General features: G+C 40.8%; 2 protein-coding genes across 2 annotated transcripts; one reads left to right on the top strand and one right to left on the bottom strand.

Moving 5' to 3' along the window:
* Positions 1–602: 602 nt before the first annotated feature.
* Positions 603–10795, top strand: LOC136443524 (uncharacterized). Its single transcript, XM_066440797.1, has 8 exons — positions 603–1170; positions 2682–2745; positions 5428–5547; positions 6232–6305; positions 7978–8109; positions 9212–9277; positions 9410–9493; positions 10180–10795. Exons 1-8 carry the CDS (start codon positions 1096–1098, stop codon positions 10225–10227), a joined length of 663 nt encoding a protein of 220 aa, XP_066296894.1. The 5' UTR covers positions 603–1095; the 3' UTR covers positions 10228–10795.
* LOC136443523 (lysosomal-associated transmembrane protein 4B-like) lies at positions 10007–24283 on the bottom strand. Its single transcript, XM_066440796.1, has 7 exons — positions 24087–24283; positions 18960–19017; positions 18239–18312; positions 17662–17775; positions 16600–16743; positions 13816–13938; positions 10007–12984 (listed from the first exon to the last, which is right to left on the bottom strand). The coding sequence occupies exons 1-7, from the start codon at positions 24159–24161 to the stop codon at positions 12907–12909; spliced, it is 666 nt and encodes a 221-aa protein (XP_066296893.1). The 5' UTR covers positions 24162–24283; the 3' UTR covers positions 10007–12906.
* Between the last annotated feature and the right edge of the window lie 89 nt (positions 24284–24372).

The raw sequence follows: 24372 nt of genomic DNA, 5'->3' as shown, positions 1-24372 counted from the left end.
CACAGTAAGGATTATCACCTCCTAGTATGTAATTGAAGCTATCAACAGATCGGAGCGCATTGAAGTCATTTGAACAAGCGGAAATAAAGGTGTATAGCTTTGAGCGTTTATCCCCACATCTTGAACAATTCATGATAAATTGACGTTCGTCTTCAATTTCATTTGGGCAGAATGGACAAAACCCGTGATCACGGGGAATCTTACGATACCTTCCATAGTTAGATAGTGCGATGTTCTAGCATGATACACACTCGATCAGTTGAAGGATGTGAAAACATTGCCCGGCGACGTGATGAAATACACTCAGTGGTTCCAATGCTCAATTATCTTTCACTGTATGTCTGCTGCATTAATCAAAAAGGGTATGTTAGCATTGCCTGTACATGTTGACGCCGATATTAACCTCAATGACATTTATGTGTACCGATCGAGCATTGCTATGATCATATGCTTTATCGGATTTCCCGGTTTAGATTAGGTTGGGAAAACACGCTGCTGTCTGATGACGTGCATATCATTATTTTTTGCCAACAACAAAAACTGTCACTGCATGAAAAACGAAACATTTTTCTCAAATTCGGACATAAAACTACATACTGCTGTCACTTGGCCCAACGCACTTGAAACGGCTTAGCAATTTGCGTCTTTGTAAGCAATTTACTTGCGTCCAGCGCTACTCTTTGGCGTCATTACCGCCGAATACGTGCGGCAGCGTCCCTTAGTTTATGTACATTCGTACGGTTCTGAGCACTGGCTGCAAAGCTGAGGTGAGATAGTCTGTAACTGGTGGGACGTGAGCTGATAAAATAGCAATGGCGGCCCCTTCTTGTTGACGCGAATGTTGCAAGATCTCCCGTCCGAAGGTAATGTTTGCATGCTGACTTCAGCGATAACATCTTTCTAGGCGAGCGCGACAGCTTTGTCAGGTTGACGAGTTATGAGTCGTCTGGTCAGAAAAATATAGTTTCAATCATGGTGTATATATGAGGTGTGGCTGAATCGGCTGGTCACGTCTTCAGTTCACTCGAGCGTGGGTTTGTCAGACGTCTGTAGAGAATAAAGACATCGGCGGGGAGAGCCATCTTCTTCACCGACATGCCGATCATCAACACGTGCTGCTGCTGCTGCAGTCTCAAAGCTGGATGCATCGCCACGGCAGCCATCTTTCTGGTGGGTACATCTAGTTTCCGTTATTCTTATCTCCTGTGGGTAGTCGTCATATGAATTGTGTGATTATTATTGCAGCTATATGCAACGCATTATGCCTTTCTCAGCATATGTGTAATACAAAAGTTGCATCAAAATTCGCCATTTTATCTGCCATTGAACAAAGGCATTTTAGTAGGCACAGACGTGTTAATGTAGGCTCTTACAAGGGGCTGTGCAGGTTTTGATCCATCGTTCTCATGGTACTGCACAGGGTGCAACTAGGGCGTCCGTGTCTAATGCACTTCACCTTTTAGGAGTCCTATAAAACTTGCATCCAATCTGCATACCTTGTGGGCATTTTATCCGGTCGGACAATTTCGATCCACAGATCCAATTCCCTACCTCCGAATTTCTCACTTACCTAGACTTATTAGGCCCTCCTTTCCGTCTACCCATTAGACATTCAGAGAACGTTTGAAACACACTTGTTATGCCTCCCAGAAGACTTCGGTAACCTTGCATTGACGTGGGGAGAGGCGTTATGGCGCCAGGAGCCCGATAGGCAGCTCATCTCGCCGCATAGTGAAGAATTGCGGAAAGGACAGAAGTAAATAGATTCACCAGATAAAGCAAAGCGTTTCAGACGTGGAGACGTCGAGGGTGCTAAAATGCGTGCGTAGGAGAGCTTTTGCGATCCCATGGGGAACATAAAACGTACGCGAGTTTGAAGTACAAAACAAGGCCTGCATTCTAAACCATTTCCATCCGAGGCAGGCTACTCTCTCAGAATAACAATCTATCCCATCAAGTCAAATGCTACAAATACCAACATTGCTGAGAACAAATTCGTTGATGAACTCGGTCGTTATACAAATACATCTCATTTTTTATGGAAGACTGCAATTTTTTATCCCCATGACATTATGCTACATTATGCTGTCACGTCTAATGTCTAGAGTATACTTGCATACTAGACACGTAAATAAGATTCTGGTGATATCAGTATTCTGGACGCTGTACGTATGTTGACAGAGAAACGGAATATTGTATGGTTTTCATCTCTGTATCATTCCTTCTGCTGTGTAAGTTAATCTAGACCCAAGGTAGTTCCAAACAATTACACCTGACATTTCCACGTGACATGACAGCAAGCTTTCCTGAAAAAATGCAAATGAGTTGGAAAACAGTATAAGGACATGGATGCTGATTTTAAGTTAAAAATACTACGTTAGCTATTAGCTATGGTTCAGTTTGCAGTGTCTTCTAGTGCAATAGATATTGCTGCAAAGTACTCAAAGTACTCAACCAACATCTGCAATCTGTTGACTTTGAAATGGTCTACTTGAAGACTCTTCAGAAACCAAATAGCAACACTAGATTGCTGCTAAAATTAATTGTATTTGAATGTAAACATTTTAAAGATAATAGATCCCTGAATGCTCCATAAATGTGTTTTGTTCATAAATATGGGATGATTTGAAGACATTCACAAGATACAATGTAAATTTATTCCTTTCTGTATATTTCTCCAGATCGTCAGTGGGGTGGATCTGGCAGTGCGGTTTGCCACGACTGGAATGCTCGTGAAGGAAGACGGTAAGAGTAGTGTTGTGTACGAGGGGAAACACCACTTTAAACCATTATACATACATACATAATTTTTGAAACAATTAAATGATAGACAATGGCTAGGATGGGAACAGTTCAACTTTACCCATACTTAAAAAGTTATTATTTCCCTGTCCACTGAAGACTATGTTTCCCTGTCCCTGACTTTGTTTCCTGTCCCTGGTGCTGACTGTGTTTCCCAGTCCCATGTGCTGAGTGTATTTCCCGGTCACTTTATAACCCGTTACCGATAAACCCGATACAATAACGTGGCTATAAGAATAATTGTGTACGGAAAGCACCTGTCCTTGGTGCTGACTATGTTTCCCTTTCCCGGGTGCTGACTATGTTTCATGCCCCTGGTGCTGACTGTGTTTCCCTACCCCTGGTGCTGACTGTGTTTCCCTGTCCCTGGTTCTGACCGTGTGTCCCTTCCATGATGTTCACTGCGTTTCCCTGTCCCTGGTGCTAACTGTGTTTCCCTGTCCCTAGTGGTGACTCTGTTTCCCTGCCCTTTGCTCTGACTGTGTTTCCCTGTCATAAGTGCTGACTGCGTTTCCCTGTCTCTGGTGCTGACTGTGTTTCCCTGTCCCTGGTGCTGACTGTGTTTCCCTGCCCTTTGCTCTGACTGCGTTTCCCTGTCCCTGGTGCTGACTGTGTTTCCCTGTCCCTAGTGCTGACTGTGTTTCCCTGCCCTTTGCTCGGACTGCGTTTCCCTGTCCCTGGTGCTGACTATGTTTCCCTGTCCCTAGTGCTGACTGTGTTTCCCTGCCCTTTGCTCTGACTGCGTTTCCCTGTCCCTGGTGCTGACTGTGTTTCCTTGTCCCTGGTGCTGACTGTGTTTCCCTGCGCTTTTCCTTGACTGTGTTTCCCTGTCTCTGGTGCTGACTGGATTTCCCTGTCCTTGGTGTTGACTACGTTTCCCTGTCTCTGGTGCTGAATGTGTTTCCTTGTCCCTGGTGCTGTCTACGTTTCCCCATCCCTAGTGCTCACTGTGTTTCCCTGTCACTGGTGCTGACTGAGTTTCCCCACCCCTAGCGATGACTGTTATTCCCTGCCCGAGTGCTGACTATGTGCCCTTGTTGTTCTATGGGATAGAAATATAAGCATAATATAAATGCACGGTTCCAAGAGAAAGACATAGATGTACATCACCCCATTGCCCCTAACCTATACATATTCTGAAATGACAGTTCATTTGGATTCTGTACATGATCCGCCATGTTATATTTGCATCCTTCAGTTTCGTACTGCTCGACTCAAGCTAAATGAAAAAGTAAAACCCGCCATTACATCAAAATTATTTCCAGTAGGGTCAATAAAAGTTATCCGTCATTTATAGAACCGGAAGATTCCTGTGTTGTTGTTTTTTTCAAAATCAAATCGAAAGTTCCCAATACAACCCTTATTCACAACGTCCAACGGTCCTTGAATATATGTGCTGAATTTGGTTTTTCTTTCAGGTCTTTTGGAGTAACTGCAATTTTACATGTATTTCCTACAGGTAACCATTCTATCCTGTCCCACGTACATTCATGCATAAACCCTGGTAATTCAATGGCAAATTCCATACTGCCGAAACAATCCAAAGCAATCCCCGATGTTTGACCATCGATAAGGCCTGAATGCCTCGAAATGTCAAATATCCGCCCTGCACCCAAATTACGGATGTTGCGGAAGGTTACATAAAGCCTGATGGATTGTTCACGTCATACAAGATCATTTTTTCAGTTCCAAGGCATGTTTTGATACCACAACAAATCGCTTAAAGTTGTTTTTTTATCAATCGTCCAACTGGCACTATCAAAATATGTAGCATGAGGGAGTGTACCGTTATTACTAGGTTGTTCCATGTATTGATGTGGGTGGCGTAAACCTCCAGTATATCTATAATCCTCTAAGAATAATAACTGAAGACTAATGGAAAGATTACGGCATGTTATTGTGTTGTTTTAATGATAGTTTTGAATCATTGTTTGCTGCTCTTAACCCTGTGGACGTGAAGGTTGGCCAAACATGGAACTGCACGTTCATTCATTACCGATAAACCCGATGCAGTAATGCATTAACATGGCTATTAGAATGATTATGTACAGAAAGAAAACAATAACACACTTATATAAAACGATATTAGTAGTAATGATTCTAGACCATTACTCACATAACTTTATGTAAGCTTTCCCTGTCTTTGGTGCTGAATATGTTTCCCTGTGCAAGGTGTTGACTGCGTTTTTCTTGTCCTTGGTTCTGACTGTGTTTCCCTGTCCTTGGTGCTGACTGTGTTTCCCTGTCCCTGGTGCTGACTGTGTTTCCCTGTCCTTGTTGCTGACTGTGTTTCCCTGTCCCTGGTGCTGACTGTGTTTCCCTGTCCCTGGTGCTGACTGTGTTTCCCTGTCCCTGGTGCTGACTGTGTCTCCCTGTCCCTGGTGCTGACTGTGTCTCCCTGTCCTTGGTGCTGACTGTGTTTCCCTGTCCTTGGTGCTGACTGTGTTTCCCTGTCCTTGTTGCTGACTGTGTTTCCCTGTCCCCGGTACTGATTGTGTTTCCCTGCCCTGATGCTGATTGTGTTTCCCTGCCCTGGGTCCTGACTATGTTTCCCTGTCCCACACACCTATATAAAACACATCAGTATAAGGAAATATATCTTATGAAAGTTACTACATTTTACAGCGCTGGGCTCACCCGAGGCTGGTGGTGGAAGAACTAAACCATCACAATGTTATCAGCAGACGTCCAACACAGATGAGAGACAAAGTGACCAATGCCAGGGGGAGGGATACATGGTGGAGGGTACGCGCTTGGCTTTTTTCATTGTTAACATTTTTGATAGCAGATATTGACCATTAAGACTGCATCTCTGAGTCTTTCTTTAATCTATCATCTTATTGTATGTAAAACAAGTTACACAGGACTTTGACACTACTCCACAACACGCCTGGTTGGATTTGACTTAGGACTCAGTAGCCACGTTTATAGAACATTTATAGAATAAAATTTTGCATTGTTTTGAAATGTGGTGTTATCTTGCGTTCCCGTAGGAAATTTGAAAATGCCAGTCAAAGTTTTACAGAACTGTATCACTGGTGCACCACGGTGCATGAATATGTGAAACGTGTAGTGTTCTGAAATGGTTTTATAACGACTACAGTGGTAGGGTTATTGACCATCGTCAATATTGACCGATGGAGAACATTAAGATAGTGGTAGGAAGGGGTCAGGATGGAGGAATACCTTTATCTGATATGTTTATGTATATGTTTAGCAGGAAACTCCATTTCTGAACCAACAATTGTACTATTTATTATAACATTAATCTTCCTGGAGGCCTTCACACCATACGCAAAAATAAAATACAGCTATATACTTGATAACTACAAATACATACAATCAACTTAAATGACATGATATAACATATGATATACATAATACATGGTTATAACTTACAAATTTCTCGTCGTTGTGTTTTCTTTACAGCGGCGTATAGCGGTATTGTCTTCGACCTCATCTTCGTCATCTTCTGTATTCTGCTGATCGTGGGAGCCGCAAAGGTACCTACAATTTCTTTGATGCAACGAAACACGTTATGGTGCATCTAGTAAGGTCTCATTCCTGTATTACTCCAGTCCGTTGCCCAAAAAATGAACGGCTGCATGAAGGTGTGTCTATATCGGTGTTAAAATCCCTTTTAGCAAGCCCAGATGATATCAAGCGTCAAACTAATGAAAGCTTGTTTTTAACTGAAGAAATTAGCAGGCAAAGTTCGGCAGCCGCTTGCGAGGTCGGAAGTACACAGCCCGGGTAGTGTGTGTGATTCGGTCCTGCGCTTACAGCTGGAAATGCCTTTTTGGGGGTGTAGCCAAGTGCAGTTTGTAATTGCTATCAAAAGAGATTGTGTGTAGTGAAAATGTTGTCAATTTTTTTACATAATCAAGGGTAAATGGTCTCAACATGCAATGAAAAACATTGGCACATTTTCTATATCTTCATTACGAACGCGCCCATGTAAAACACGTATCATAACATGTAATCCTATGGGGCAAAAAAAACTCACGAATGAGACCTTAACCTTGCGGCAACAATTTCAAAGGGCAGCTTACAAGATGGTTTTTCCGCTGTTATTGTATATACCTCCTTTCAAGATAAAAAGTAGAAAAGAGAAGTGTTTCATATATGATTCTTCTTCTGACACCTTTTGATTCGTCATTTTGCCCAAAGGTATTCAATAAGAATAAAACGCTGTGTAGTGAAGTGATATATCAATGAAGGTCTTTCATTCAGTTATATTGGGCATGTGTGGATGGATACCCACAACAATAGGTTATCTGAGACAAACTGTCATAACCATACAGGAATATGAGTAGGTTCTTATAGTTTAAAGAAAATGCTATTTCCGTGGTGTTATTGTATGTACCTCCCTTCAAGATGAAGAAGTAAATAGTAAAGATTATGATCTTAAATTACATCAAAATCAATCGTGTGAAGATGGTCGTTTGGTTCAGACTGTATCTGACGGCAATAGAGTAGCCCATCAAATTCGCGGCGCCAAAAATTGAAATGAAAAACGTTTGAAAAAGAGCAGACGATATGAAAGTGTAGCATGTCATCTGTATCGCGATCACGCATCTTACGTGCATTTTCATGCAATTCGACTCACGTAGTCCCTTTGCTTCATGCTCAGTGGAGCATTCCATTCACCGCTATAATTGATCAGGAGAGGACCCCTGGCCAACCTACTCCCACGTCATTGGCCAGTCAGGGAACCTTCCAGGCGAGACGGTCCCTGTAGAAGAGACCGTTGGTGATGTCGATTGCATCTTTCTCGTGATTATTCTCAACTGTAGCAGATTCAAACAACATCATTTGTACCCCGGTTGTACGCAGACGAACACGAACGAATTTTTTCCTTTAATCTTTAAACGCATTTGAGCAAAGGAACGTGTTAAGGTCAAAGAAAAATATCTGAGACATAGACTTTGTTTCCAAAAGCTCTATCATGATCGTCTGGGGATCCATGTCTTTGCGTCTTGGCAATATTTGGGAGTAGCACACTACGTGCAATAACTGCCAATGTCCTGTTTTGGTAGGTTGCTTACAGCTACGCAGTTCTTGGCAATGAGGGCGAGACACAAAAACAGAAGCTAAAAACTGAGAGCTCTATTATTTCAATTCATATCAAATAATGATAAGGCAGTTTCATAGATAATAAAATCTTCTTTCCAGGATAACAAATGGCTGTGCTTGGCGTGGGTCCCTTATGCTATCACCTACGTCATCGTCCAAGTGGTGATCTCTGTACAGTACACACTGGCCCCTGTCCAGAACAAACCCGGACAAGGCTCCCAGGAGGACACGGTGCGTTCGTACCACGTCATATGATAGCCTCCTTTGCAGGCCTCCCGGGCGGCACTGGCAGTAATTTTTAGGGGAGCGCTGATTCACGATTTTCAACTTATCAGAGCCAGTTTTTTGCTGGGGAGAGATACGGTCCCCCAAGAAGATACGGTCTCCCCAGCAAAAGAATCTGGTCCCGATAAGTTGAAAATCGCGAATCCACGCTCCCAATCAACCAACGCGGGAGGCCTGCATAGGAGGCTAGTCATATGAACAGTTTGATTTGCCGTTGTCAGTAGGAAACTAGAGTTCCACGACCTCATACCTTCGCTAAATGATTTTTACCTTTTCGACTGATGTATTGTGAGTGCAAATAAGGTCTTCATTTGCATTAATCATATCAGTTGATCATCTTCCACACCCAAATAGTAGAAGTCATCTCAAGTGTATGACAGTGTTATTTTAACAAAGAAGGAACTTCTAGCATTTTCTGATCAATTATGCAAATTATACCCTCAAGGTAGTGAATGATGAGTCTTTCTAGAAAAGGTTAGCAGTCAGACCTATCCACATTTGGTAAGAAAAGGCTGTTAGCTTTGTTAGTGATGTAGCAATGGGACGTAATAATTTGGTTTTAGAGCAACTGTATCCTGTCAATAATCCGTGAATAGTTTCATCAGGTTGGTTAGTCACTGAATAAAAATACTATTTTTTACACAACCAAGAGATTTATTTCACCGGCGTTTCGGTGACCATCTGTGATTGTACATATGTACATGTAAATACTTAACGTTTGGGAATGCATCTCATTATCATGTATGAGCAGCGACATCTGTGCTGCATTGCTATGTGAATCGGTCAGAATTGTCTTGAAGAAGGTGACAGATGGTCACCAAAACGTCGGTGGAATAAATCTCTTGGATGTGTAAAAAAGAGTCTTTTTATTCTGTATCCTGTCAAACTCCTCTATCTAAGTAGCAATTACCTTAGAATTAACTAACCTACAGCACATAAAGAGATATTTCTTGTCCTTGTGTAAGAAAAGGAAGAATGTATGATAGTAGAAAATGGAAGTGTTTCATGAATTGTTATTCTTCTGACGCTTTATGGTCCGTCCACATAGGAACAGTTCCGTACAGTTGGACTGGCCATTCCATGGATCATCATGGGTATCGTCACTGCCCTGGTGGTAAGGACTGTACCATCTTAATTTTCTAGCTAACTACTCCGTCTGTTTTCCATAGAATTTCTACAACACTAATTTTTGTACAAGACTTGAACGGTTACTGCTTACAGGAGCCATGGTTTTTTTATCCCGTAGGTGTATTGCATCATCGTCGTCCTCTCTCACTATCAGAACTTGCGAAACAAAATGAAAGGCCAGGATCGCTATCAGGCAACTGAGGTATGTTCTGTTCACGTTTGTTGTTTAAAAAACATTATCGATACTGTTATTAATGAAACTAGCCTTCTCTAAGCCTCACAAAACCTACACAATACAGAAAAAGTGAGCTAATTCGTCTTCCACTGTCTCGGAGAAAAAGTCGAGCCCAATAAGTTAGAATTTAGTGCCAGTAGTTAAACTACAGTTGTCGAAAACTATATGATCCCATTTTTTCACTCTCTGTCCGTTCTTTTCATGTGAAATGTATTTACAATGAGCCTACAGGCAAGAACTTGCAATAAACTTTCAATATTGTTGACTTTGCGGCTTGAAGTATACTGAGATTATTTCACGTAGTATACTGACTTTAACTATTCCCACACAGTGATCCATATTTCAGTTACTTGTGCCTCTTACTTATATGATAATTTTCTATTAGAACGTGCATAACATGCCTTGCTTCATTCACAATTGAGCATCCAGAATTACGCCTTCCTTGTCAAATACTCCAGAAATTAATACATTAACACAGAATCATGAGTCTTGCTTCTTCTTTAATCTCACAGAAGACTATATGGCTGTTGCAATACTTCAAATATACATTGTGATTCTACCATTAGTTATGATACATTTACGACATTGATATGCACGAAGACAAATATGATTTCGAAATAACACTTTCCCTCTTTGTTTCCTTTTTTTTACAGATGGTGAGTGGCAAAAACCCGACCCAAACATCTACTTTGATTTGTTAATTCTTGGTAGAATACCGAGAGAAGAAGGAATCTTCTGGCAGAGTCACCACTGTTTGGACTATTTGTTAGCGTGTGTTGTTTGGCGACATTGAAATGCTCCGTCTGTAAAGATGTTTCGTAAACATTGCCATTGGAAATGATTGGTCAAAATTGGATTTAAACGTTACCGTCAGCTTGTGCCTAGATATCAACATTGTACTGAAAGATATGATGAAGCTGACGCTTTAGAGACCGACATGCTACGTTGTTGTTATTTGCTTCTTGTAAAAGACCGACTAAACCAGTTAATATTGTAATCTGAAGTGCAGAAAATGTTGTTATTCATATTACCATACCGTATAAGTAAATGCTGTTTCCGTACAAGTCTGTTTCAACCATTTACATTGTGTACCAATATCTGATCGATGAGAGAACGTGTATTTACTATACGGTGCATCAACATTCCGTATACTTCATCTGTATGGCTTTTCTGCTTGTTTCAATGTTTGGTCAAATTCAAAAGGCACTCTCTATCATACAATGTATTGTCCTGTAATCCTCAGATCAATAATAAAAATCAACAATGGTGTATGTATGGTCATGTAACGTATCCTTATTTATTAGTTTCCGTAGTAGTCTTGTACGTATATTCTCGAGTAAATATTTCGTTTGCTACGAAGCTAGCCACGACGTACAAAGTGATACATATACTTCTCCAATATAGTTTACATTGCAGCAGGTTAGAACTACACTTACAATACGCATTTGCACGCATCAATCGATATGATCAGTCGATTCAGTCTGCAAAGCAGCCACGTATCTAGTTGAAAACGTTGGTCACAAAGACAAAGATGTATACAAACCACAGAGAAAAATCTGCACTGCCGTGACATTTTCTAAGTTACAAGTCGGTGGGTTTCCAGCTCACACCATGTGATATCAGTGAGCATGAAAACTTAGTGGTGTCCACTCGATAATAAATGATTTAAACATAAAACAGAGTAGACTTCAAGTCCGGTTGTTGCCTTCCCTATCAAATTGTGGGATTGTATTTTCATTTGGAGATCAACGTAGTATACATCAGTTACATCATTCAGTGACATTAAAGCAAACGTGTTCATATAGAACAACTAGGATCACATTTACAAAATCGGAAAAGATTCAACAATGTCTTCATAAAGGTTAAATCTTTTATCGTGGAGCCTTTCACTCATATACTCACCTTTTCACGTCAGAATATTCAGGTGAGTAAGATGGAGTCGTGTAACAGTGGGGTTCAAGTGCCACTAACTGACCAGTCTAACGGGTCCAGACCTTTCAGCCTGGTTAGTTGAGCTCCCACCCCCCTCCCCCTCTCACTGGACCCGCGACACGCTGGCGGCGTCACTGCGGCCGATCGAATTGAAAAAGTACTCAACGAATTTCATCGACAAAAACGAATCTTTTTAAGCTTTGTGTGTTTTGTTGTCTTTTGGGACATACTTCTACGTTTTTAATGATATTCTCATTATAAAGTCAAGGGTAACACAAATCCAGTTTAGGACGCAGCGACGCCGCCAGCGTGCCGAGGGTCCAGTGAGAGGGGGGCTTTAGTGGCGCTTGAACCTCACTATTACAGTATTTTACCACAGTTACAGCCTATTACCACAGCTTACAGTATTTTACTGTAACATTTATAAGATATGCATTGATGAATGTGTTATCACGTTTTTTACCAAAATGTTTCACCTGCAGCAAAGGACACCGATGCTCATTTCCTACAAGAAGCTTTGGTAGACTGATCAGCAGAAACGCTTGCCTACCTCATATAACAGCATTGCCGACGTTTATAAACCTGTCACCAATATAACAAGAGTAAGCGACCCAGTGTGTACTACTACATCTGAATCTTATGACACTTTCTCTTCAAAAAAGCTCATCGGACCGAATCCGTACAAATTTCTGCATTCATTTGATATAATATATCATAGTAGTAGACTGTTTTTGAACGCATAATGGTTCTCAGTGGAGGGGCCAGTTTCGCGGCCGCCATTTTGGCACTTCCATTACTGTAAAGAGAATGGTTTTTGTAACCTTCCGTGTTATTCGGGGTACTAAAGGATGTTAACTAGCACCGGTGTGGTTAAGATAGAAATGTTGTACTTTTCAAAATACCATCTTCCCAGAAGGCACCAATGAACTTGGTAGAGTGAGTGACATAGAGATTCAGTGTCTCAGAGTGGTGCCAACCTCCTGTAGCAGTGCTGAGACCCGCTCAGCAAATGCTCGGCAAACCATCCCGGTCTCAGCCCTGCTCTTATCCCGTCTTATTTGAGGTAACGGGGGCGTCACTGACAGTTGCTCACAAATGATCAATGAGCTAGCCTTATTTGGCACAAACAGCCGTTAGTTGCTCATGAATAATCAATGAGCTAGCCTTATTTGGCACAAACAGCCGTTGTTTTGTTCTGAGCCCAAAGTAGCGATGTAAGACGTAACCTGATTGGCTGATAGCTTACCAGCGACCTTTGCTGTTTTTGCACAAGATGAGCGTGTGCTATTCTTCTGATTGGCTGAAACCTGGCCGGTGGTAACGCCCCTATTACCTCAAATGAGAGGGGATAAGAGCAGAGCTGAGTCCGTGAGGGTTTGCCGAGCATTTGCCGAGCGGGTCTCAGTGCAGCGCTGGTAGAGGAGGGTGAGTGGCGTATGGTCATGTCCTCAGGCAGAAGTAATCAATGTTGATGTTGTTGGTGTGTCTTTTCGGTCAACACCGGGTTCAGGGTCCACCTTAGCAGCCTGTGGATCAAATACAAACCGTACATCACTTAATGTAATACTGAATTTCATGCAAATTAGGTCCTCATTAGCATAATTTATATCCAGGTGTAGTCACCTTTCCTACAGGTACATCCGTAGCATATACCATAAGGGAAATACAACTTTCTGCAATACCTTTATTAATGCTACCACCCTACATCTACTTCGTTTTTGGCAGAAGAAGAAAATGAAGAGAAAAGAAGAAAGAAGAAGAAGAACACGCCAGCAGAAACAATATATTTCCTCCCTATATAGTGAGGAAAAAATAGCATTCATAAGATCAAGAAGACACAACCTCTGTGTTAAAAGAGATCGTTTTATGGGGCTCCATAGGGACAACAGAGATACATCAAACTTTCTATCATCTACCATCACTTCCTGCATTTATATACAGCTGTTACTTTGTAGTACATTCAAACATGGCCTCAGCGAGCACTCTGGGGACTGTGCATAAGTCGATGCCTATGCCAGGTGGTTGCTACAGGCAGGTTGTTTGGTTGGCCGGATGATTGGCCTATGTAGAGATGGTACCAATCGCTTCCCTCTACGGGAGGCAGTAATTATGAAGGCCGACTTGAAAGCTGAAATTATAGGACGAGGCCATTGCTTGGTATGGTAGGACTGGGGCCGGTAAAACACCCCTAAATTGGTCCGTTGGATAGTTACCAGGCTACCACCTAAAGTGTTTTTTCCAAGGGCACAACGTCAACGGAACAAATCAGTGAACCCTGGATTTGAACCCATGACTTCTGGGTTCTGAGCCAAATTAACATCCTGCCACTGCGCCACCGAGACGCCACAAACGCTCACCTCCAGGCTGTAGGCCTGAGCTGCAGGGTCGTACGCAGGAGGAGGACCGCTTGGCTGGTCGTCCACTTGGTCTATCTCCCGTAGGTTTTGGATGTGGGAATAGACCACCAGAATGCAGTAAATCTACGGAAATATATACAGTGTTTAGATAGCTTTAAATAACGCACGCAGTTCTGTATCTGTATCTGTATCTATATAGCCGGTATAACCGCCATTCGGCGTAACACACCAGCTTCGCAGGCACGCGGCGCGGCAGCAGCTGGTTATATTACACCGAACGACCTGTCACGTCTAACCTTCGCATATCTAACTGCATGCATTGTTTAAAGCTATCTAATGAGGATGCTTCCACTGTACTTGGTTGTAACGAGTTCCACTCTACGATCGTTCTAGGAAAATACGAATTTTTAAACACATCAATCCTAGGTTGAAAAGTCTGATACTTAAAGGCATGGCTATTTCTTGTCCTTTTCTGAGCTGGTTTTAGATACTTATTAGTTGGTACGTCCACCAATTCATTAGTCATTTTGTACATCATGCATAGTCTGGACATTTTCCTTCTCTCCTCGAGTGACATCCACTGCAGATCTGTTTTCATTTTGGTGACACTAGCACCCCTGACGTAGTTGTTCGTGCAGAATCTGGCTGCTTGGTTCTGTACCCTCTCCAATTTACCTTTGTCTTTCTTAGTATATGGATCCCATACTGTTGCTGCGTATTCTAAGTTTGGTCTTACGAATGATGTGTACGCAAGTGATTTTACCTTCAATGGGCATGCCCACAAATTACGTTTGATCACTCCTAACGTCTGTTTAGCCTTGTTTGTTATGTTGTTCACGTGGGCACCCCACTTTAGGTCGGTTGTTAATGTAACACCCAGGTATGGGTGTTTTTTTGTTGTTGCTAAAGTCTTACCACAAAACTGGTAGCTAGTTACATGTGGGGTCCTTTTGCTGGTTATGTGCATAATGTAGCATTTTTCGGGATTAAACTGCATGAGCCATTTGCTTTGCCATTCCTCGAGTGCGTTCAGATCTTTTTGCAGAAGTTGTGAATCATTATGTGTGGACAGTTCTACATATAACAGACAGTCATCGGCGAATAACCTCACATTTGAATCAAGCTGATCTGGCAAATCGTTTATGTACAAAAGGAAGAGCAATGGTCCCAGGACGGTTCCTTGTGGAACTCCCGACGCTACTCTAACCGGGGCTGAGCCTTCCCTTCTACCACTACCGTCTGCTCCCTGTTGGTCAGGAAAGCCTTCAGCCAATTCAGTGTAGTACCTTGAATTCCATAGTACTCCAGTTTTGAAATAAGTCTGTTATGGGGGACTTTGTCAAAGGCTTTGGTGAAGTCGAGTATTGCTAAGTCCACCTGTCGTTTATTGTTCAGTGCACCAGCTATGTCGTGAGCTGTTAGTATCAGCTGTGTTTCTGTTGATCGCTTGGCTCTGAATCCATGCTGATAATCCGTCAATATACTGTGACTCTCAAGGTGCTTCATGACATGGCTGTGAATAATGTGTTCAAGCAATTTGCTGCATATACAGGTCAGTGAAACAGGTCTGTAGTTACTTGGGACCGCTCTATCTCCCTTTTTAAAAATGGCGCATATGTTTGCATCTCTCCAGTCTTTGGAGATTTCTCATGTGTCTAAGGAATGTTGGAAAATATTGGTCAACACAGGTGCAATTTCACTAGCCGTCATTTTGAGGAACCAAGGTGGTATTTGGTCTGGTCCGGATGCTTTAGAGGGATTGAGACCATGAAGCATTTTTTCGACACCATCAGTGGAAATTTTAATATGCTCCATGGGATGGGTACATGGCTGTCCAAGTGACGGTATATCTGAGGTGTCTTCGTCTGTGAATACACTTTTAAACTGTGAGCTGAGTGCTTCTGCTTTTTTCTCGCTGTCACTGACAATGGTATTTCCCACCTTTAGAGGGGCTACTCCGACAAGGTCTCTCCTTAATCCTTTTATGTACGACCAGAATGTTTTGGGTTTGTCAGTTATAGCTTCCCCCAGTATGTCTGCCACATATTTTGAGTGTGCTACTTTTATGCTCTTTTGGACCCCCTTTTTAACTCTCTTGTATTTGTTCCAGTCTTCTTCCTGTCCTGTTCTCTTAGCTTTGTTGTAAAGGCGTTGCTTGTTGCGACAATGCCTTCTTAAGTTTCTATTGAACCAGGGCAGGTTAAATCTGCTTGATGTTATTTTACTAGGTACATGCTTATTCATTGTGTGTTTCATTTTGTCTTTGAAGTCTGTCCACTTCTGTGTCACAGACATGTCCTTGCATTTTTTTGTCAAAGTTCTCTGCATAGTCTGTAAGATCTTCCTTGATAGCCGGTTCATCAGCTTTCGTACGAATGTACACTTTTCTCTTTGGTTCCCTGTTCTGTTTTGGTGCCAGGTTAACGTCCACCAGGACCATGTCGTGGTCACTTATTCCTGGGACTACTGTGGTTTTGTCAATATTAGTCGCAGTTAGATATGCGAAGGTTAGATGTGATAGGTCTTTCGGTTTAATATATACCCAGCTGCCGTCGCGCCGCGTTCCTCCTGCGAAGCTGGTGTGTTAATTATATGTCTATCATATCAGCATGATAGAAGTGGACTCAACCCCTGAAATCTTCGTCAGCGAAGCCAATGAATGATGATCATCATATCAGCGACAAAGCAAGCCGACGACACTTTGTGGCATAGGTCGTTTAGATATAAATCAACAAGAACAAAGCTAAGCTGAACGTGGATCATGAAAACTACATGTATGCTTACGTCGATACTTGCCACCACCAAGAAGAGCACCCAGACAACCGCTATGGTAACCACGATGGCCATGTTAAAAGCAAAGTCAATCATCTCATCAGCAGGTGCTGGTGTGGCGTTTGGAGCGACGGTGACGTTAATGACGAAGTCATCCTGGTGACACAAAGAAGGCTTGTTGTCAAGGATTTCAATGGCATTCATAACAATAGTTTAAGCCCCCCTCTCACTGGACCCGCGGCACGCTGGCGGCGTCGCTGCGTCTTAAACTGGATTTGTGTTACCCTTGACGTTATAATGGGAATGTCATTCAAAACGTACAAGTATGACCGAAAAGACAACAAAACACACAAAGATTAAAAAGATTCGTTTTTTGTCGATGAAATTCGTTGAGTGCTTTGTCAATTCGATCGGCCGCAGCAACGACGCCAGCGTGCCGCAGGTCCAGTGATAGAGGGGCTTTAGATTCAATATCCCATGTACTCTAAACTATTACTTAACGTAGAATCTGTGCATCGTATCTATTCTTTACTCTTATTATATACGAGCAGATTCTCATTACAAAATGCACACATGACACTAAAGCTAAAATTATTTAGATCCTGCCTTCCATATTGCAATGAATAGATGCACAGCTAGCTAGGATAGGAGGTGGAAATAAATTCCATTCACGAGCTAAATCGTCTAGTTCCAAGTTCATTCGTCGTTCGATTCTTGAAATACAGTGAATCTGCGGTTTTAATTTCTGGTAAATGCCATCATCTTCCCTACTTGACTTGTTCTTTCAAGAACTTTGAAAACGTGTACATGATTTTTTTTAGCGACTAGTTGAAATATTACATGGCGTCATCAAACTGTAGCATATCCAATTGACAGTCACACACGTACGTAGCTGATTTTAGTAAGTTTGTAATAATATTTAAAAAATAATCTTAAAAAAATAAATTAAAGATAAGAATGATAAAAAAATAGAAAAAATGAAATAAAACAATTGCCATTATATATACATCTGACAGTGTCATATATAGATGTAGATCACTTGTGACTATTGCATTTATGAAACTGAGTACTGACCATGGCCATTGGAGTTACGAACATGATCACTGTTATGGCAATGCACAGGATCAGATCCATCACCAGGTAGACCACAGCTCCAATCACCCATGTCATGCACAGGTATCTATTGTTCTAAACAACAAAAACAAACGTTATTTTCATAAAACTATGAAGTCTTTTTTTAGAGTATACTAGAACTGCTGTACAAATTGCCATACGTTGCATCATGTACATATGTTGAGCAAGTTATCATTATTGTCATCGCTGTCATTCTACAACTTAGCATCACAATGAACCTTCGTACAAGATCCTTTTTTCATCATTTATCTTATCTCATGGAGCTCTAGAAGTGTTTAAGGGCGGGTTCCGTCCAATGTTCCAAATATGGACAATAATCAAACCAAACAATTTTCACCTGTCCATCATGGCTAGTGTCTAGGTTCCAAAGCAACTTCATATCTTCGTCCAATCTTTACATACACATATGTCATATCTACATATACATGTACTAGCATAAAACAATATTATTCTGCTTTATAGCAACATGGGCCTTGTTTGTTTGTTTCTTTGCCTTGTTAGAATGTTTATTTCTTACCATCGCCACGCCCACGATGAGAAAAATACACAAGAGTGCAAAAACCCCATCCATGAATACCCCAGTGTACTTGGCTGTAAAATACAAAGAAACATATTAGCAACAGACCGTAAATGCAGAAATGTTCGCGGTGGTTTTATGTTCGCTGTTTTCGCGGTGAACTCTTCACCGTGAAATTAAACCCACTGCGACAAGCCGTTTAGTTCCATTGTGTGGCTGTAGCGCCACTATTGTTTCAAACACGAACTCAATACCACCGCGAACACTTCATTTCTCCCCACCGCGAAATTAAATCCCCGCGAACATTTCAACATTTACAGCACCATAATGCTAGATTAGGAGGTTCCTATCATATCGGAAATAGCAATTATAGATGCTGCCAATGCCAAGTGCATAGACTGTTTAATTAAAACCTGTTATGACATACAGGAGTATCAATTAAATCCCCATGCCACGTACGACGTAAAATTTGACAGAGTGGTCAACGAATTCCATAGATTAAAAAAATCATGAATCTTTCTTACGCTTTGTGTGTTTTGTTCACAGTTGTCCATCAGTCAAACTTTTACATTTTACATGATATTCCAATTATGAGGTAAAGGCTTTCACAAATTCGCTTTATGTCGCAGTTCCAGCGCAGCGCAAGCGCCGTCTAGTGGAATATGGGGAGGGGGCTTACGACAGTCAGCAACATCTGTAGCAATAGATCAACAAAACGTACCTGTGGCCACACCCATCTGGACGCTGAATTTCACCCCCAGATCCATTCCACACACGATCTGAGTACGGACGTGTAGAAAAACCATGTTATTCATACCAGTAACAAAGTGTGTGTTTGCACTTCGTTTTCATTTGTTCAACGAAAGTGAGCATTACTTCAGCCAACACCTCATTCAACGGGGAACAAGGCAGCTAGAAGAAATATAACAAAACATACTGTCAATCTCCAAGCAGATACAGTTCTGGTCTTTGTTCTTTTCCCATGTCTTTAAAGTCTGTTATGTTTGTTGAAGAGATTCATCAGTCACATATGATTTCCTGTTACTAGTCTCGTCCTAGTCTTGTGTTCTCGCGAGACTAGGTCACTCCGTGAACAAGACGTACAGTAGACGTCGAAAATTTGGAGGCACGTGTTTGTTACCTTTGAAATATGTCACTGATTGAAGAATATTCTAGTAACTTTTATGTTTGTCTCTTTTACGACTCGCCTTACCATGCCACTGAAAAATCGTAACGCGAAACAACGACATGCAAAAACCGAACTAAATACACACATCTGCTTGGAGTCATTCAGCGGCAATCGCGTCATCCTGACCCCGCCTGCCATATCTATTTTGATTTCCAATATATGATCCTGATTGACGCTCGGTTGTGTATATATTGTTATTCTGGGATGTTTTTGTTGTTGTTGTCGCTGATCAGTTTCTCTTAATAATATATATTCCTTGTTTTTGTTATTCTATTTATGTTATTCTTTATAGGGCACGCATGTAAAGCAATTTGTTTTAACACAATTGAATTTTAACACAATTAATTGTATTTTAGCACAACTGCTTAAAAGCACTCAACGCACCTACCTGTTAAAAAATAGAAATAAATACATCCTCGCTAGCGATATCCAAATGAAGTGACTCAGCTTATACAAATATCTCCTATACTTTTCTCATGCATAAACAACAAAGTACAGTTGACAAAAAATTAACTTTTTTTTTTTTTAAAGTTTCCTATGGATTTTATTAAACCAATAATCACAAAGGGTACAGAAATAACGTTCTCAGTTCCTTGGAATGAATACAGAAATGTATAATCGTCGTCTTCTTTATACTTTTACCTTATGAGTCTGAGGATTACTAAACAAAAGCATCATTTTCTGTCGTCTGTAAAATGTACATATAATATAAAGAAAAGTTCTACATTGTTATCTCTAAGCCTTCTTACAACTACATGTCAACATACATACATACATACATGCATACATATTCCTACTACAAATCAAATTTGATCGTTCACAAAGCTTAGTCTCCAGTATTCTCTGTTATACATAATTTCGGTCAAGCCTTTTCCATTCGAACAAGTTTCTGATTCAATGAGGTTTTTTAATGTCACTTATGGACGTCCCATTCTTCTTTTGCCTTCTAGTGACCAGAGAAGCAGTTTACCAGCTGGTTCGCCATGGCGAGTAACATATTGAAATGAACTGATATAAACAAAATTAACTTTTAACTGCTACGAAAAGAGGGAAACTAGTGAACCACCGAGGTCAATGGGGCACATTATGCACACATTCATATTTTCTTTATATTGATGATTATCATATATGGTTGATATTGATTATGGTCATGTATAATTTGCACAGATTGATATATCATTCCTATTGATTATCATTTATGGTTGATATTTATTAAGGTTATGTATAATTTGCATTATGGTTTTCTTTTTTATTCAAATGGATGGTTCCATGGCTTTGTAACGTCAAGAATAAACGAATGAAAAATAAAAAAATAATTTTTAAAAAGTACGTACAGAAACAATGCGTCCGTGGTTGCTCAAAAGATACATAAGATCACTATAGCATAGAGACAGATGACTTTGAGTCGACAGTAATAGTGCATGATCGTGCAAGGACGGGTCGACAGTGAGCTGATTGGAACGCCGGAAAGGATGTCAACATGTCTGCCATGTAATAATATACTCAGTGAGTAGGGCAGTGATTGATGGGCCGCACACCAATACACACGGCTGGTAGAAGATTCAATTTTCTTCCGTTCGTATGCCGAAGATCATATTATGAAATCAGGATCATATTATGAAATTAGGATCCACCAAAGGTCTTACTTTGCATTGGCATTCAGTGAACACGGTGGTATTGTTTTTATCATAAATACATCTTAAGTTATGTTATGTAATGTTGTCTGGTGTTGTGTTATTATCATATATGTGTCATATCATTTTATGTTTTACATGATGTTTTTCTGTCTTATTTCATCTTATGTTTTTATGTTATTTCATCTTGTATTTGTCGTCATTATCATATATTTTTCTCAGCTATGGTTGATACTAGGAGGTGATCATCCTTACTGTGTACTGATAGGTATATACATCAAAGAATGTTTGGACATTAGAACAAGCAATGTATACGACAGGTGAAATTAAGATATGTTGCTCTATTCCATATGATTGTGTGTAATCAAACTCATTTGTATGCACCTATTCGTTTGTATATAACGTTATGAATAGATATAGTAGACATTACGAAAGTCGCTGTGCTTTTGTTGTGTCAATAAAGATCTCTCTGTATTATTATAAATCACTGTAACACTTGAATATTTCTGTGCACGTTTTGATTCATAAAGCCAATGTCATGACTGATAGAGACCGTATATAGCGCCACATACTCCGTCTAGATTACCGGGAGCCTATGACTTGTCGAGGCCTCATTACGAATCTCAATAAGCCAAGGGAACGCGTTCTAAGCAACCATGATGTGCATATCAACTAGGTTTTCCCTGTTCACTGACTACCCAAGGCACATAACAGTCTACAGTACACATTACAGCCAGACTGCGTTACATAAATTTTCCATCTGTCTGAACTTCTTGTTATTATCGATATTTGAATTTAGAACGAAATAGCCCTGTTACATATCAGTTAGAAAAAAGTAAGTAATTGATTGATTTCGAAGCCTCTTTAAAACAAATTTAAAAGAAATCCAAGCAATATTAGGGCTCGAAAATCGGATTTTGAAAAGTCGATTTATTTAGTCATTTCTATACATGATTAGTTCAAACAACACTATCACAATGTACAGCGACGTCCATCATGCAAAAAGACGACGTCGTTGTGATGTGAGAACTCACTGAAAATCGTCGCCAGGGTTTTTGTAGGCTCGCGAAACTAAGTGGATCATCGAACGGTACGTTTTAGCACGGTTTTAAAATGCTTAAAGTATGAAGTTAATACTCAAATGTGCTAAATATTGTTAGTAAATGTCATTTCCATAAAGATTTCAGCATTTTTTATTTCCATTTTGGGGCCCTATTGCCCTAATATTGCTTTGGTTGCCTTTAAAACAAAGCAATGCGTTATTCGGTAAGACAAGGTGTTTGATACAGACTTGAGCTTAGGAAAAGACACATAATGAAGAAGAATCGTAGTAGAAACACCCCGTTTCCAACCCATTGCTCCCGCAGTCAGTCGTTACACGCAAGCCACCTAATCCTTGGTGTTACTCATAAATTTCATCGTCTGCGAATATGATCCTGCACACAGTTTTGTGATTCTGAGCTCGTGTTGGAATGAGATGTGCCTTTGGTTGCACCAACATATATTTTTCCTAAGTATTACGTGTCAAGAACCATACTCGTTCATACTTGTCATGTCCAACACTATAAAATCCGAGGAATAGTGCCAAACGTGCGCTTCCTTCTCTGATAAATATCATGGAAATCCATCGTTCATTTGTACAGTTATTCCCCTTGGAAGATTTTAACAAAACGCCCCTGCAATTCCAGAGCAAGCTGCTAGGGGGCCCAAACCTACACCACTTTTTTCTTACACCACAAGCTATCTACCACCAAAAAAATCAAGACCATAGCATTACCTAGTTTTGTAATACATGACTTATGCTAAAACTACAAATAATCAATGACCATCCAGGAAAATGATGTGACATTTCAGCTCAGGTACGCTGCTTGAAATGCAGTCGGAAGAGCATGCCCTTTGCTATTTTCGGGAAATACAATGTTATTGTCGGAATGCGATGGACTAAGCGACGAAGAATGCTTGCACTGGTGTGATTTTATGGTGTTCAGAAAGGCCGTGGAAAGAGTCCGAGTAGCGCATTGATTAATTTCGCAGTATGTAATTGCAACTCGGCGTCCAAGGCCGCGCGCGTTAATAACCTATCGTCTCCCAAGTAGGAATGAGAAATGTAGGAAAATAGAGGTCGCACACTGTGACACAAGAAATCGATCACACCAGACAACCATCGACTATGGAGACGTGTTGGCTAGGCAGTGTGTTTTCTTCATCGCTGGTTCCTGATTCCTACCAGTCGTAATAGCCATGATCCGTGGAGCACTGCCAGAAGCGACGTTTAATCTCCGCATTACTTGTTGTAAGAGTAGATTCTGTATCACTTTGCCATTTATTATTTTGTTGTGGCGTAGATTCTGCAACATTTTCGCCGCATGTATCGTACTTCGGCGGACCGATTTTTGCATCCCATTGTCTGTATTCTACTGAAGATGTAGATTAGTGGGAATGTTGCCGTTCGGTAAGTAGTATTATATCCCCACTACACATTAAATACTTTTGTGTGCAGACTACATTGCATGATATATTATGATTACCGAAACTAGTTGCTGATACGAAAATAGAAAATATCACAAAAACATGAAACATAACTTTTTTATACGAATGAAAGCATCGTTGATTTAACATACAGATCAACCTGCGTTTTAAAAATATATAAATTCTATTTTTTCAAGTCTACAATTTGAGGTGGATTAGAGGATTGAAGAAATATGGATGCATTAGCTAAACATTAGTCTAATGTTAAGGATGTTTTTACAGTGCAATTATGACTTTTAACAACAAATGAAATAGCAATGTATACAAGAATATACATGTAGAAAAAAATCAGTGTTGTCAGTAATAACTGCCATGCAACTGTTTTGGACGGTTGCTGTTAGAAATGAATTGTTCTCCCTGAAATAAAGACCGTCGTCCGGCAATGTTTAATTCCCGTTTTTATGAGCGTATACCTGCGAGCACAGAATCGTACGGCAAGCCCAGCAGTATAAACATTCATATCACGGTTTCAGGGAATGTACGGTAGAAAACTCACCAGCATGAGAACGGCAGTCACCATGGAGCCCGTTCGAACGTTGCAGCACCCGCAACAAGTACTCAGTATCGCCATGGCGACGACTTTTCGCCTCAAAGACTAGGGGCGAAAATGTCGTCTGCGAAATATTGGTAGGAAACCCAGGCCAGTGGTTGAGAGATTCTGGGAGAGAGGGATCGATGCTGGGATGGACCATCCGCTGATCTCTGTAGGGGTGTTGGCTTAGAGAGACAATATTGGACCCTCATTAGCATATAATTATGGCAATATTGCTATATACGTGTAT

The sequence above is a fragment of the Branchiostoma lanceolatum genome, chromosome 10 (assembly GCF_035083965.1).
Source record: "Branchiostoma lanceolatum isolate klBraLanc5 chromosome 10, klBraLanc5.hap2, whole genome shotgun sequence".
NCBI classification, from domain to species: domain Eukaryota; kingdom Metazoa; phylum Chordata; class Leptocardii; order Amphioxiformes; family Branchiostomatidae; genus Branchiostoma; species Branchiostoma lanceolatum.
This window is presented reverse-complemented; position numbering and strand designations above follow the sequence as displayed.